The sequence below is a fragment of the Bacillus rossius genome, chromosome 6 (genome assembly GCF_032445375.1).
Source record: "Bacillus rossius redtenbacheri isolate Brsri chromosome 6, Brsri_v3, whole genome shotgun sequence".
NCBI classification, from domain to species: domain Eukaryota; kingdom Metazoa; phylum Arthropoda; class Insecta; order Phasmatodea; family Bacillidae; genus Bacillus; species Bacillus rossius.
Window position 1 is genome coordinate 17190652 of NC_086334.1, and position 17128 is coordinate 17207779.

General features: G+C 39.4%; 1 protein-coding gene and 1 long non-coding RNA gene across 2 annotated transcripts in view; both read left to right on the forward strand.

Moving 5' to 3' along the window:
* Positions 1 to 17128, forward strand: part of LOC134532728 (polypeptide N-acetylgalactosaminyltransferase 16-like) — a 120848-nt gene that overhangs the window by 87734 nt on the left and 15986 nt on the right. Inside the window, exon 2 of the mRNA XM_063369519.1 lies at positions 16736 to 16902. Coding sequence (XP_063225589.1) covers positions 16736 to 16902 — 167 coding nt within the window. The remainder of the gene's footprint in view (positions 1 to 16735; positions 16903 to 17128) is intronic.
* Positions 8217 to 14932, forward strand: LOC134532730 (uncharacterized). The gene is made up of 2 exons (XR_010075174.1): positions 8217 to 10907; positions 13150 to 14932. It is a non-coding gene; the product is annotated as an uncharacterized LOC134532730 (long non-coding RNA).

Genomic DNA, 17128 nt, shown 5'->3' on the forward strand with positions numbered 1-17128 from the left:
CTTCCTGCTAGTGCTTCTCAGATTTCTCACGGTCCGCCATATTGGATTGCGACGTCACGGCTGCCATCTTGGATGGGTGTGACTTTGACCTTTGACCGAAACCGCAGGAATGATCGCAAGCACTCGGATTAATCATCAAAATATTGATAAGAATAATCAGGAGCACACGGAGAAAACCATCATAATATTGGCAAGAATAATCAGGAGCACACAGAGAAAAACGACACACGTTTTCTTTGATATCATAAAATTACAGAAAAAAATATTTAAAAATAAAAATAAATTAATAAAAAATTTAAAATAAAAACAAAAAATACATAAAATTCTGGCTTGTACTAGAACTCTATCTTTGCTCAACAATGATAAGTTTACAAGCTAGCAGAATCTGTTTATGTATTTTTTGTTTTTATTTTAAATTTTTTATTAATTTATTTTTATTTTTAAATATTTTTTCTGTAATTTTATGATATCAAAGAAAACGTGTGTCGTTTTTCTCTGTGTGCTCCTGATTATTCTTGCCAATATTATGATGGTTTTCTCCGTGTGCTCCTGATTATTCTTATCAATATTTTGATGATTAATCCGAGTGCTTGCGATCATTCCTGCGGTTTCGGTCAAAGGTCAAAGTCACACCCATCCAAGATGGCAGCCGTGACGTCGCAATCCAATATGGCGGACCGTGAGAAATCTGAGAAGCACTAGCAGGAAGGACGAACTTCCTTCTCCTTGAAGACTATCGATGCCATTCTTCTTATGCGATCGATAGTGAACAACCCGCATCCCGCATAAAATAAATAAATATTATTTTACCTGCAAGCAAAACGTGACGTCATCTGATGTTGAAAAGCGGAACTGCTTGCAGCAAGTACCTTTGCATGAAATAAATTAACTCTCACCACTGAATAGTGCTATTGTAGTCAGTTAGAGACATAAAGTTTCGTAGCCATGCGGCCAATTAGTCATGCATTCTCGTAACCATGCGTTCTGGAAGCTTCGTAGTCCTATAGCCTCGCGATGACGTAACCTTGAAGACTTGCAATCGCATAGTCTCGTAACCTCATGGCTCGTAGTCTCTTAGTCATGATGTATTGGAGCCTCGTAGACTTGAAGCTACGTAAGCAAGTAGCTTTGTAATCTTATAACATAATGCTGATGGCGTAGATGTAGCAAAAGAGAAAATTCCATCGAAGACAGATGTGTCAATTGGAGCCTTGTAGACGAGTAGCTTCGTAGTCAAGAACTCATGCAAACTTGTATTCCTGTATCCACGCAGTCACGTAAACTCGTTTTCTAGAGGCTTCGTAGCTCTGTAGCCTCACAGTCTCGTAAACATGAAGATTCGTAGTCACGTAATCTCGTAACCTCATGGCTCGAAGTCGCGTAGTCATGAAGTCTTAGGACCTCGTAGAATTGAAGCTACATATCCAAGTATCCTCGTAGACTTGAAGCTACATAAGCAAGCGGCCTTGTAATCTTATAACATAATGCTGGTGGTGCAGTTGGAGCAAAAGAGAAAATTCTGACGAAAACAGATGCTGTAATTGTAGCCTTGTAGACGAGTAGCTTCGTAGTCAAGTACTCATGCAGACTGGTAGTCCTGTATCCTCACAGTCACGTAAACCTGTGTACTAGAGGCTTCGTAGCTCTGTAGCCTCGCAGTCTCGTAAACTTGAAGATTCGTAGTCACGTAGTCTCGTAACCTCATGGCTCGTAGTCGCGTAGCCAGGATGTCTTGGGACCTCGTAGAATTGTAGCCTCGCAGTCTCGTAACCATGCGTTCTGGAAGCTTCGTAGTCATATAGCCTCGCGATCACGTAACCTAGAAGACTCGCAATCGCATATACTCGTAACCTCATGGCTCGTAGTCTCGTAGTCATGATGCATTGGAGGCTCGTAGACTTGAAGCTACGTAAGCAAGAGGCCTTGTAATCTTATAACATAATGCTGATGGAGCAGTTGGAGCAAAAGAGAAAATTCTGTCGAAGACAGATGCGGTAACTGGAGTCATGTAGACGAGTACCTTCGTAGTCAAGTACTCTTGCAGACTTGTAGTCCTGTATCCTCGCAGTCATGTAAACCTGTGTACTAGAAACTTCGTAGCTCTGTAGCCTCGCAAGCCATGTATAACTCGTAACCAGCTAGATCATTTTAGACTCGTAGCCATGTGGTCTCATAGTCTCTTAGACTCGAAGAATTCTAGCCTAATATATTTGGGGCCAAAAGACTTTTGGAACCAAAAGACTGTAGGTGTCAATGACTGATGGAGCCAATGAATATTGGAGTCAATGAATATTGGAGCCATTGAATATTGGAGCCAATGAATATTGGAGCCAATGAATATTGGAACCAATGAATATTGCAGTCAATGACAAATTAATGTGCTTCCTTTTCGTCGATGGTGCTGCCTTTTCGTTGTCGGTGCTTCCAAATGTGCTTCCTTTTCGTTGGCGGTGCTGCCTTTTCTTTATCGGTGCTTCCAAATGTGCTTCCTTTTCGTGGGCGGTGCTGCCTTTTCTTTGCCGGTGCTTCCAAATGTGCTTCCTTTTCGTTGGCGGTGCGGCCTTTTCGTTGATGGTGCTTCCTTTTCGTTGTCGGTGCTTCCAAATGTGCTGTCTTTTCTTTGGCGGTGCTGCCTTTTCGTTGTCGGTGCTTCCAAATGTGCTTCCTTTTCGTTGGCGGTGCTGCCTTTTCTTTATCGGTGCTTCCAAATGTGCTTCCTTTTCGTGGGCGGTGCTGCCTTTTCTTTGCCGGTGCTTCCAAATGTGCTTCCTTTTCGTTGGCGGTGCGGCCTTTTCGTTGATGGTGCTTCCTTTTCGTTGTCGGTGCTTCCAAATGTGCTGTCTTTTCTTTGGCGGTGCTGCCTTTTCGTTGTCGGTGCTTCCAAATGTGCTTCCTTTTCGTTGGCGGTGCTGCCTTTTCTTTGTCGGTGCTTCCAAATGTGCTTCCTTTTCGTTGGCGGTGCTGCCTTTTCTTTGTCGGTGCTTCCAAATGTGCTGCCTTTTCGTTGTCGGTGCTTCCAAATGTGCTGCCTTTTCGTTGTCGCTGCTGCCTTTTCGTTGTCGGTGCTTCCAAATGTGCTGCCTTTTCGTTGTCGGTGCTGCCTTTTCGTTGTCGGTGCTTCCAAATGTGCTGCCTTTTCGTTGTCGGTGCTGCCTTTTCGTTGTCGGTGCTGCCTTTTCGTTGTCGGTGCTTCCAAATGTGCTGCCTTTTCGTTGTCGGTGCTTCCAAATGTGCTGCCTTTTCGTAGTCGGTGCTTCCAAATGTGTTGCCTTTTCGTTGGTGGTGCTGTCTTTTCGTTGTTGGTGCTTCCAAATGTGCTGCCTTTTCGTTGTCGGTGCTTCCAAATGTGCTGCCTTTTCGTAGTCGGTGCTTCCAAATGTGTTGCCTTTTCGTTGGTGGTGCTGTCTTTTCGTTGTTTGTGCTTCCTTTTTTGTTGATTGTGCGTAGTACAAAATGTAGTGATTGAATATTTACTAGTTTATCACCTCTTGGTGTTACTAAAATATTTTACAAGGTTACTTGGTCCTTTAGAATGTATAAAAATGTCACGATGGATTACGAAGGTCATGTGGTCCTGAAATGACTAGCCTATACGTCTGATAATGACATGACTCGGTCTCATGGACTGAAGGCAATTGATCTATATGTGTGGCTTTGTACATGAACGGCTTATATGTTATTCAGATTAATGAAAAATTAGACTTTCATAATAGGCTAATCGGCACTGATTTAATTCGTTGGTCCGGTATATTGACTTGAGTTGATTTTCTTAGAGTGAATGATGAATAAACTCCGCGAAAGGTAATGGAAAACAGAACCTAACATTTATTTAATAATTAGTTACAACTGTCTCTGGTCAAGAATCGAACCGTGGACAGGGATCCATCGATTCGATTTGTAAGTTAATGAGTGATTTTTTTGATGAATTTTGGATTTTTTCCCGCTTTTCTAGCTACATTATTACATGATTTCAAGATGGTGTCCGAATTTTAAGATGGCGGTGGGCACCTCGGTAATAAATGATTACTGCACTGTAGCAGGTTAAAATAAAATTAACCAGATGTAAATGTACTCTATAATATGAGTACACACACAAGATGACGTACTCCAGCAGTTGGTCGCTCCTGGTAGCATGTACTGAACATTAAATGTCGGGTCCGTGATGGTCGACAAGGACAAAGTAAAATTTCAAGGTTAAAGTCAAATTTCAAGGTCAAATTTCAAGGTCAAGGTCAAATTTAAAGGTCAAGGTCAAATTTCAAGGTGAAGGTCAAATTTAAAGGTCAAGGTCAAATTTCAAGGTCAAGGTCAAATTTCAAGGTCAAGGTCAAATTTCAAGGTCAAGGTCAAATTTCAAGGTCAAGGTCAAATTTCAAGGTCAAGGTCAAATTTCAAGGTCAAGGTCAAAGGTGTGGTGACCAGATAATTATACTACATGGTATCGGCACACTCTAGCATACAAAAACAAGATGGCGGTATCCAGCAGATGAAGACAAGATGGCGGACATGATGTCATACCAGTTGACGGTATATACTTTGGTATTGGTGGTGGTAGATCAGTCTAGGTAGCTTTCATGGAGGAAGGATCGACTGTTTACTCTCGTCGGGAATCGAACCAAGGACGTGCATCGATATAATCAAACATAATTCAAATACGTTAATTTTTTGATGAATTTTGGAATTTTTTTCATTAAAATCGGATAATAAATAAAGATTTTCAAGATGGCGTCCGAATTTCAAGATGGCGGACATGATGTCATACTACCTGATGGTATATGTGAATTGACATAAGTGGTGGGGGTCAGTCTGCCTGCGTCCACTGTGAGGGTTGGATCGGTCGCCATTTTTTTTTTTTTGCCTCTGTCGGGTTCGAACCGAGGACTCCGAACTCCGTGTCGTTTATGTAATTTTTTTATAAATAATTTATTAAATTTATATTAAGTGAAATTTTATAAATTTAAAAAAAATCGTTAAAATCGGATAATAAATAAAAAAGTTAAAGATGGCGGCCATAACGAAAATTGCAACGGTGATGTCATAATTCAAAATGGTGGAAAACACATCACCGGAATTTTCGAGAACACACAATGACGTCATACAAAATGGCGGATTCAAGATGGACGCAGTGATATACTTGTCCCGTTACGTTATGTCCCGTTACGCTGTGTCCCGTTACGCTGTGTCCCGTTACGCTGTGTCCCGTTACGCTGGCTGCACGCACGAAAAAGTGTCACGTTACGCTTATCCTAGATGGCCGCCGTGACGTCACAATCCAAGATGGCGGTCGACAATCTTCAATCCACAGCCTTAAAGCCTGTTTCCGGAAATACATTCGTATACTACTTTCATTGAAACACAATTTTTTAGACAATAGAAAAGGTAATAAAAATATGCAATAACTGGACTATATTTTGTAACAATATGCTTATTAATGTGCGTAGTTAATACTAAAAAACCTATTCAGGGAACGGTTTACAAAATTTTTTTAACTACTGGAGGTAGTGGGACTACACACAGCATAAATGCCCGGGTAAGAATTCGAACCCAGTATTACTACGAACACTATTTTGTAGTGATACAGTTGTTTTCATGTAAATGTACAAATTTACAAAAAAAAATATATCTGTAATTTTACATGGATATTTATGTTTCATTTACAAACAAATGTACAGTGTGGCGAGTATCCATGTCGTTATTCGCGCGACTTGTAGTGCAAGGCCAGTGCAGGAGTTGTCTCATTACAAGCGTAGAGACGGGATGAACATTGTTCCGACCCACTGCTTGGCAGCTCCCTGCGGTGGGATTGGACAGACGGAGACAACAGGGTGTTCAGTAATCTGGACGACCCCTCCTCGAATAGTTTTTGACACTTCGCACCCACAGCGACTTGGGTGGCCGATCGGTCGGATGACTCTTGCATCCGGGTTTGAGTCCTGGAGTACACAAATTTCTTGACGCGATTCACAAGTACTACCGCACCCGCGGCTAGCATTCGCTGCTGGAGAACTACGTCGACTACTACAGAATCACTCAATTTGCAGACAGAAATTTTAAGCTACAGAATGGGATGGCTCCGATAAAAGCGAAAAAAGACTTAAAAAAAAATACTAAGCTTAAGATTAGTATTAATCGACAAGGAATTTCATTAAAACTCTGTCCACCATGTTAAAAATCACGAAACAGTTAATACTATAACGTTTCTTTTTGTCTTTGTGAAGCCTGGTTCGCGCCATCCGCCACAGATGGCAGCACCCGTGGTTGTTTACACATTTTCGTTCCTTGACTTCTGTCGCATTCACCAATAGTTAAGATGTTAAACATAAAAATAAAAAGTGGTTTGCGAGCTGGAAGCGAAATATTGCAGATGGAAAAATAAGAAAGATAATAATGCGTCTAAGTTTGTCGAGAGAGAGAGTGTGTGAGTGCGTGAGTGACGCCGAGCGTTCCACTCGTCCATGCGCCTGCCGGCTGTAAAGAAGGCCAGAAGGGGAAGTCTAAAGATGTACATCAAGTTCTGTCCCTGCCCGAACACGCCCGAACAATTCACCTTCGGCCATCCTCGGGTTTATTTATATATATTTATACTTCTGGTTTATTTTAATGTAGCTATACTAACCTACCTAACCGTCCATAGTGTTTTAAAGTGTTTTAATGTAGCTAACCTAACCGACCACTTTTAATATTTGAATTCATTTTTTCCTGCGCAAAAAATAAAACAAATCCCGAGGTTGGCCGAAGGCAGGGTGTCCAAAGTTAGTAGGGTAGAGTGGGGGAATTCCGATCATCCGGGTAATTCCGACCACTATCGATCTCTGAAATACCGATTTATTTGAGTCGTTTGTACGATGCTATGCTCTTCCGGAGGATAAATGAAGCACGTTCATATAGTTGGCGCGATTCTTCCTGCGTAGAGACAGCCGCAAGAGTATTTTGTTTATTTCGTCGATAATTCTTGTAAGAAATTTGGATCATATTATGTAAGGTAGGTAATAGAGTAGCCATAAGTAAAATCTGCAATTATTTGTACACAAGTAAACAGGATTAATATGAATAATAATGAACTTACAAATTGTTTTAACTTACCTTAAGTTACAGAAGATGCGAGTTTGTTTACACATGGTAATTCGGGGGAATTCCGATCAGCACTGATCAGTGCTGATCGGAATTCCCCCGAATGATCGGAATTCCCCCAAATAGCATTCTAATCAATAAATTTTAATAATATAAAATATTTTAATAACAATTACGTAATACACTGTTCACAGATGCCTCGACATGAGTACGAACAACACAAAAAGCATCATGGAATGCTGAAGATTATGAAGACAGATGGTCCCCCAGGTTCTTTGTATGTGTTCGAAGTCAGGCTGGATAAATGAGGAACTATTTTTAGCATGGCTAAAACATTTCAGTGCCTTTTGTAAACCAGATCCTAACAATCCAGTATTGCTTGTTCTGGACAACCATTCCAGCCACATATCTCACGAGTCATATGAATTTGGTCGTCACAATGGAATAATCATGCTGTCTCTTCCTCCACACACATCCCATAGAATGCAGCCTTTGGATGTTGCTGAAGAAGGCCTATCACGAAGCATGCAGAAGATGGATGGTAAATCATCCCCACGAAAAACTCAGTCCAGATGAACTTTCAGGACTCTTTAACATTGCGTTTATGAAGGTAGCAACAATTGAGAAGGCAGTCAATTGTTTTCGGAAAACGGAAATTTGCCCTCTAGATCCAGATATTTTTTCTGAAGAGGAATTCTTTCCCAGTTACCTGCAAGAGGTGGATAGGTCTATTATAGAAGGAGGAATTGAAAATGTTACCACTGTCACTTCTCCTTTTATTTCAAGTTCAACTACTGGGAACAGAATTGTCTCGCCTAATATGGATTTTACACATTCCAGTTGTGCTGGTCCTTCGTGTTCTTTCCAGGATGTGGCTCCAGTGCCAAAAATAATTTCTCGGGCCGAAATAGAGTCAAAGACAAGGCCTAGAAGAAAAAATTGCATTCTCAGATCCTAACTTCAACTCCGCAAAAGAAATGTCTTTAAGATGCTAGGGTAAAAACGGCTGTTGCAAAAAAAGAAGAAGTTCGAATAAGAAAGAAGAAAGTACTTCATGGAGAACTAGGCCCAGATTCCCGGCCAAAAAAGAAACAATGTCATAAAAAGATACTTCCAGTTAGTTCCTTTAGAATATGATGCAGATGCTGATCCTTGTGATGTCATAGAACCAACAATAAGCAATGCCAAAGGCTTTTGCATTCTTTGTAGAGATGGACATGACAATGAACTTTGGTATAGGTGCACTTCGTGTTCAGAGTGAGCTCATGCAGAGTGCACTGGTTTTGATACACTAGACAATTATAGTTGTGACTATTGGAAGTCATAAATACCAATCACTTAAGAGTTGATTTTATTAGCTATAATTTACATAATTTTTATTTTGTCTCAACAATTTTTTTTCCACACAAAATATTTTAATTCATTTGCTTGTAGTGTGCTATGCATTTATTTGTGCTTTAAGTATTAGTTAAGTGACAGCCATATGTCCAAAACAATTTAAATATATTAGTGAATATAAATGATCGGAATTACCCAAACGTCGGGGTAATTCCGACCAAACATATGACTTATTAAAAATTTTTTTTTTTTCGCAAACCAATAACAATTTCTTTATTTCTAATACCCACAAGTCAAGTCATAATATAGGAGAATATATATTCTGTTTTAAACCTCAATTCCGTAACAAATTGTCATAATTATCGTACTAGATCTAGTACTTTTATAAATTTTTTTAGTGGTCTTGTACATTTACGCTCAGATCTAGTCCTTTTTTTTTTATTTAATATAATAATATTGTCGCGGGTTGAAATTTTGCAGGGTTGTTGAAATCAAATTTAGGGACTTTACTGACGGGACTCTGGGCTGGCTGCTCTGTTCACTCGTCAGCGCAAGTGGCGTGACCATGTAATTGGGGCACGGGGCCGGCGCGGCGCGCTGCGGGCTTGCAGAATTTTGTTTGTTTGTTTGGCCGCGCGCTGGCGCAGCCACGGGCCGCAGTTACTGGGGCGCGCTGTCGTAACAAGCCGCGCGGTGTGGCCTGCACATTGGGGTAGAGGGGGGGTAGTCTTCCCAGATGTTCTAGTTAGTTGTTTAGTAAATTTGACTTCAATAACGAGCTTTTGTTATGGTAGGCGCGGCAGGGCGCGCGAATTTAAGCGCAAGTGAGTGGTGACTCGAGGCTCACTCAGGCGGAGGCTATGCGTCTCACCTGTGGTCACGAGTTGTTAGTTCGTTCGTGATGTAGGAATTCAGGCTCACTCAGGCGGAGGCTATGCGTCTCACCTGTGGTCACGAGTTGTTAGTTCGTTCGTGATGTAGGAATTCAAGCTTTCGGGCGGAAGCTATGGTCGACGCCAGAGGCCACGAGTCGTTTAATTTAAGTTAGGTCATAATGTAGTCGTCAAGCTTTCGGGCGGAGGCTATGGCCCTCGTCAGGGGTCACGCGTCATAGTTTTTAAAATGTAATGTTAGTTCGGGATTTCAAGGGCAGGAGAGGCCCCTACGTTATTTTTTTAAAGTAATCGATCAAGAAAGGCTTTTCGGAAAATGTGAGTATGGACTTATCTTTGTTTTAATTTTAAGTATTAATTATGATTTGAGGTATTCGGAAGGACTAGGGAAGTGTTTAGTGAAGTTCTCTCATTCTCTCTCTTGTAAGGTCGTTCAATCGTTAAGGAAGTAAAGAGATTATTGTTTTAAATTGTAATCCCGCTATTTAAATGCTCTTTAAAATGATGTTGAGTATTTGACTTTAAGAATAAAATAATTTTAATTAAGTATTATGTTATTTTGCAAAATCTCCTTAGTTCAGCTCTTACCAGACATCCTGTACGGGATGACGAACCTATGATCCTAGGTACAGTAAAGTATTTTATGAAGTTAAGACTAGTTGATGCCAAGCGAGTTGTTTCTATGTAAAGAGCTACGATTCTCGCCCCCCCCTCTGAAGGTGGATCGTGACAGAAATGGTGGTGGCACCGGCTAGGTGCCACGTGATAGAAATGGTAGAGTTCGCCGGATAGGTTCTATTTCTGGAGAGAGAGAGAGGTAGATTTTTATGTTTATTATTAAGTTAGTTTCAGCTTCTGATAGCAGGTTATTAAGAGTTTACTTGAGGAGAGGATTACGGAATTTAATCTAAGTGGAGGAAGTCTTTGAGATTTTTTTTTGACGTAACAGATGTTTATTTGAGTATACTTGTAAGGATAAAGTTTATAGAGATAAGTTGTTTTAAGTCGTTGAGTTTATCAGGGATTTTTACGTGAGGAGAATACGTTATAATTTAAATGATTAATAGAGATAATGCAAGTGGTTTAATTTAATTGAAATTAATTTTAAGATTGTAGGTTAAGAGAGTTAAAATTTAAAATAAAGTTTTTTTCGTAAATAGGAATTATTTTCAAGTGAAGTTTGTTTTGCTGTCGTGCGCGTAGGAGACGAGACGTACGAATTAAATCAGTCGAGGGAAGGATAAACGTTAGAAAGGAATTAAAGAGAAAACGAGAGTTTATGTAAAAGAGAGTTATAGAATTTATAGTGATGTTTTGTTTTAATTAGAAAAATGTTGAGAGTTGTTTCAGAACGACACGTCAGTGGACGTGGCAGAATGAACACGTGACGGGGAGGTGCTGAGACCTAGCGGAGAACGGAGGAACCGCAAGCGAGGGTTGGCGCACCTGATGGAATTCGGTGACGTCACGGGCTCATACGGAGACGTGGACAGGCCGTGACCTTGTTTTGATCAGCTGTACGGTAACTTAGCGATAAGAAAATAGACTATTGGTTAAATACATTTAAATTTAAGTGTGTTTTAGGAGAAGAGGAACTTTCAGTATGTAAGTAATTTAATTTAAGAAGTGTATGATGTATAGGCTAGAAGTGTTTCGTTGTAAGTTGTTTATGTTTTTGTTAGTTAAATTCTACCTCGGTTTTAAAAATATTTTTTTGGGATTTGTAAACATTATTAAGGAGGTACACTATAAAATCGATAAGCATTGAGAAAACTGGGAAGGCTAGATTTTGTGTGTAGAGGGAATTTACTCCAAAAGAACAGAGAGACAAAATTAATGTTTTCATTAGGGCGAGGGACCCTAAGGTGAGGCGTTGTGTCCCTGGGAAGAAAGGGAATTGTAGCGCAGACCATAGGAGATGGGCTGACTACGGAATTAAGGGTCAGGAGAATCCTGAGAGTTGTGAGTAGTTTGGGGCAGGAGTTCCCCATGGTAGTACCGAAGTGGCTATCCTGTATGGGATAGGGTACCATTTCAATGAAGTTTGTTGGTGGGGTTAGAGCCCCCTGTGTAGTGGGCCTATAGCAGATAGGCACTACAGTGAAATTTTTGGTTATTTTGTGAGGTAAATTCCCTGGAGGTTAAGTAAGATTGGATTCAGTTAGGAAGGAGGGAAATGAGAAACATTGCTGTAGAGAGTTAGTGTACTTGCCTAATGTGAAATTGAATGTTACTAAATTAATTTAGGAGAAAGTTTTGTTCGGTAAATAAATAATAATGGAAGATAGCTAGATAATTAATTAATTTTTTTTGAGTAAGGTGTTTTAAGTAATGAAATAAAATAAGGTGAAGTAATTTGAATAATTGGGGAGGAGTTTCTTTAAGAGTTTAGATAATTGTTTTTGAATTTATTGAGATATTCAGCCAGTGGAGTTTGAGTATGAGAGATACAGTGAGATTTCAAGGAAATTGGTTGTTTATTAATTAGGACGAATGAGATTTTATGATTTAGAGTCAGTAAGCATAGTTAAATTTACGACATGATATTTGTTGACAGTTTACAGTTATTAAGGAGAAAACAGAGTAATCTATTTATTTTTATTTTAAGGGTTTGAAGATAAGATTATGAATTTTTTTTTGAAAGTTTCTTGGGCATGTTTGAATAATTTTTATTTGGATTTTAAGAAATTACAGAGAAAATTTAATTGATTTACATTAGTTTGGAAGTATGGAGGTTTAGTGTTCGATTAGCCCTAACTTGATGGTCGGATCTCAAAAGAATGCCGTAAAACCGATAGCCAATTGAGAGGAATGCGGTAGGCGCTTGTGTAGAGAGGGGTTGTGGGAAAACTCCTTGGGACTGATGGCAGATCAGGGGCCCTAAATAGTGTGTGATGCTGTAAAACCAGTGCAGGGAAAGCCTGGTATGCTTAAATTTTTGGGCACAGGTTATGTAAACCTGGGGTTCCATGGGATTTAGTCATGTTAGCTGCTGTGAGACATTAAGATTTCCAGGCTCCATAGTAAATTCAATGTAAATTTTTGTTTTCTTAAAATAATAAATTTGTTTTTAATTTATTTGAGATATTTGATTTGGAACAGTGAATACAGACCCCGAGGAATAAGAGTTGTCATGCTGTGAGAGGAGAAGGTGGTAGGCCTAAAAGGGTACAGGCACCACAGAGGTTATGTGCATTGCATAATTTAAATATAAGGAAACTTGAGAATTTGAAATTTTGTTGTTGGTTTGTACACCCATAAGAAGAGTATAGGCAGAATTTTTATTGTTATGAGATGTCTAATTTAATTGAAAAGAAGAAAGTTTAAAGATGCAAGGTAACATTATTATTGTAATAATTGAAAGAGATTAAGAGGTAGAGAGAAATAGGCAGTTTTTGTTTGTAAGTACTAAAGTTTACATATAGAAATTTAGTAACTAAGAATGAATAATAAGTTAAGTCTAGTGTAAAAGTTTTTTTTAAGTTTGTTAAGTTAAGAGTCACAAGTAAATTTTTTTTTAGAGAGAATGTCTTTGATAGGAAGTATTAGAAACTTATGGGAATTTTAGGGTAACATAAATAATGTAGGTAATGAATAATAAATAGATGGTAGGTCTTAAGTTAGGATTAACATTTGAAGCAGAATTTAATTAAGAAGAAGGAAAATAAATAGGCCTAATGAAAAGAACAAAAAAGGATTTTATGGTAAAGCATTTTTTTTAAGTAATAAACAATGAATAATAATGTTGTTTCAGGGTAATGTGTACTAATAATACAATTTTTTTTTTAGGACCAAAGAACAGGAATTATGTAATTTAAATTAACATGTATTTTTGAAACTGTTACAGATTCCTTAAGATGAGCTGAGCAGCAGTCCAGTTTACAAGATGACAAGAGTTCGAGAGACAAGATACAAGATCACTGAAACAAGAGCCAAGACTGAAGATTCAAGAGAAGAGAAAGCTGGCAGCCATGGACTTACAAGTGGAGATTAATAAGGTCATGTAAAGTTTTATTTTTTTTTATGGAAGACAGTAACTGGAGTTTTTTTTGTTATAAACATTATTTACAGAACTTTTTAGGTTATAGTAATGTAATGGAACTAGTGAGTTGTGGTAGCTGTCAAAAAGAACTAATACCTTAAGTTTAATTTTTAAAGTTAATTTTCTTAATTTACAGAGGGATTAGTAGTTTTTTTTTAAAACCTTATTTAGGTTGGAATTTCAATACAATAGCTTATTATAAATGTGTACGAACAGTTCAAGTTCACAGTACTGATAGGTAGGTCAGATGATCTTATTGATTTTGATGATTTGTTGTTTTGAGTTGATTTTTAAGTGTTGTGAATTAGACAATGAAATAGTTCTGAAAACTTAAATTATTTCAAGCTAAGAAATAGTAAAGTTAATTGTAACTCAAAGGACACCAGAATTTAATTTTTTTTTAATTAGTAATGTTTGAAAATTTTATACTTTACAAGAAAGGTTATAAACAAACAGATCGGATGGAACAAGGATGCAGTAAATCACAATTTCATTTAGAATTATTGATTAGCTTTTGAGGTTATGAAGTAAAAGTAATTATAGTTTAAAAGTTTGAATAAAAAAAAAAATGTTTTTTTTTATTTGTTTGAAATAGAAAGTTTAAAAGTTAATTAGTCATGATCTAGGTGGGTGATGGGGTGGGAATTGGCCACTCTTTTTCCCTATAACCTCCCTAACATGGCCTTCTATTACAACTAACAGAAATAAAGAAGAAGAAAAATGAAGACTTATTATTAGTTAGAATGTTTTTTTATGAAGATACCTGATGAACTTTTTTTTTATTGTTGGGAAGAATAGTAGCAAGATTAATCAGATGTTTTACTCAGAAGAAGAAGAAGAAGAAGATAAAGCAGTTTTATGACTCGACAAGCCAGAGATTGGTGTTTCCCCTCTGCGCTCCTATTGACTACGTTGTTTACTCTCATGGGATAGCTGGTTCGGCACCATGGAGAGAGATTGGTGGGCATTGTGGTTGCCCCCAGAAGAAAAGAAGAGTAGAAGAGGTTATGGGTGGGTCATGTGAACTGACCTTCAACCCAGTTACTTCGTGGGGACTATTTGCTGTATAGAGAAGATCAAGACTCAAGAGTTAGGGAAAATCATTGGAGGTCATGTTTCCCTTCCTTAAGTTTTTCCTATCAAATTATTTGCCTGATTAGATTATGCTAAGGGTGGGATACTTTATGTTAGCAGTTGAATTAATTAATTTTATTTTTTTGTGTGTTTGCATCCTTGCCCATCGATTGCAGTTTAGTAGTTAGTTTTGTATTTGTCAGGCGTGATGGTAATGCCTGTTGATGATGTTTCAGAATTGTAATCTGTTCGTGATGAGGATGGCACAACTCCGAAGCAGATGTGGGGAGAAGTTGTGAGCTGCCCTGGAAGCCAGTCCAGTAGCTGTTGGAGTTGAGTGGTGTTTGCTGATGGCCAGCCCAGGGAGCTACTCTTCTCGACAACACTGACTTCGAGGAGTTGCACCAACCTTCACGAGATAAGAGTTTAATTAATTGAAACACTGTAAGGACACTTAATTTTTTTTGAAGAACGAAAGAAGTATGGTAATAAACGGAAACCGAAAAAAAAAAAATAATAATAATTATCAAGAATTTGCACATTGTTTAACGAATACTGAGAAACTAAGAACAGTAATTTAATTTGTAAAGAGAGCTTCACTAACAGAACAATTTTTTTAGAATTGAGAACTCGAGCCTCTGAAGGTTCCTGTGAGAACAAACCAGATAAAAGTTTTACATTTAATTTTATGAATACTTGTTGTTTTAAAATAAATCTTATGCAGAATCTAGATGTATGTTCAGACAGCAAGGAACTAAGAAAATTATTATTTTTGTGAAATGAGGAATTTATAGTTATGGTTTAATGGAAAAAGACAATTTGTAATTTTGAGGTAGCTCGATGGGGCTCGAGCTCTGTGAGGGGAGGGTTATGTCGCGGGTTGAAATTTTGCAGGGTTGTTGAAATCAAATTTAGGGACTTTACTGACGGGACTCTGGGCTGGCTGCTCTGTTCACTCGTCAGCGCAAGTGGCGTGACCATGTAATTGGGGCACGGGGCCGGCGCGGCGCGCTGCGGGCTTGCAGAATTTTGTTTGTTTGTTTGGCCGCGCGCTGGCGCAGCCACGGGCCGCAGTTACTGGGGCGCGCTGTCGTAACAAGCCGCGCGGTGTGGCCTGCACATTGGGGTAGAGGGGGGGTAGTCTTCCCAGATGTTCTAGTTAGTTGTTTAGTAAATTTGACTTCAATAACGAGCTTTTGTTATGGTAGGCGCGGCAGGGCGCGCGAATTTAAGCGCAAGTGAGTGGTGACTCGAGGCTCACTCAGGCGGAGGCTATGCGTCTCACCTGTGGTCACGAGTTGTTAGTTCGTTCGTGATGTAGGAATTCAGGCTCACTCAGGCGGAGGCTATGCGTCTCACCTGTGGTCACGAGTTGTTAGTTCGTTCGTGATGTAGGAATTCAAGCTTTCGGGCGGAAGCTATGGTCGACGCCAGAGGCCACGAGTCGTTTAATTTAAGTTAGGTCATAATGTAGTCGTCAAGCTTTCGGGCGGAGGCTATGGCCCTCGTCAGGGGTCACGCGTCATAGTTTTTAAAATGTAATGTTAGTTCGGGATTTCAAGGGCAGGAGAGGCCCCTACGTTATTTTTTTAAAGTAATCGATCAAGAAAGGCTTTTCGGAAAATGTGAGTATGGACTTATCTTTGTTTTAATTTTAAGTATTAATTATGATTTGAGGTATTCGGAAGGACTAGGGAAGTGTTTAGTGAAGTTCTCTCATTCTCTCTCTTGTAAGGTCGTTCAATCGTTAAGGAAGTAAAGAGATTATTGTTTTAAGTTGTAATCCCGCTATTTAAATGCTCTTTAAAATGATGTTGAGTATTTGACTTTAAGAATAAAATAATTTTAATTAAGTATTATGTTATTTTGCAAAATCTCCTTAGTTCAGCTCTTACCAGACATCCTGTACGGGATGACGAACCTATGATCCTAGGTACAGTAAAGTATTTTATGAAGTTAAGACTAGTTGATGCCAAGCGAGTTGTTTCTATGTAAAGAGCTACGATTCTCGCCCCCCCCTCTGAAGGTGGATCGTGACAGAAATGGTGGTGGCACCGGCTAGGTGCCACGTGATAATATTACAGTAACTCCAATACTATGTTTTATTATTAAGCGTAATTATTTTTAAAAAACTATGGAATGTATGTGTGTGCGGTGTGATATTTAAGTTAGAGCATTGCAATTTCATAATAACTTCCTGAATTGTTAAAACCGTAACAAATTATAATTTAGTACTTTTTTCTCGCCTAAGTTGGTACGAAATATTTTTTCCTTGTGGAAACCCTGTACGGGGGTCGCGCGCGCGGCTTGTTCGCAGGCGGGGCTGCCGGGCGCACGCGCCGTGCTCGCCGCGGACGAGCAGCTGTACGTGCGGGGGGCGGCGCTCGCCGGCGCGGAGGGCGCCCTGGCCCGCCACGCCTTCAACCTCACCGCCAGCGACTCGCTGCCGAGCGACCGGCCGCTGCCCGACACCCGCCACCCCAGGTGGGGCCCTTTCATCCCTCTACTGACAGGCTGGTCAACCGACCTCGCCACTTTACTTCTTTACTTCTATTACAACTTCTTTATTTAGCAAAGAAGTACTTTTGTTTATAGAGCAAAATTAAACATAATCCAAAATAAATATACTGTTGGCAGCAGGGATGCAACAACAGGGGGGAGCAAGGGTATTTCCCCCCCCCCCTCTGAAACCTCTAAGTGGGGGCAAACG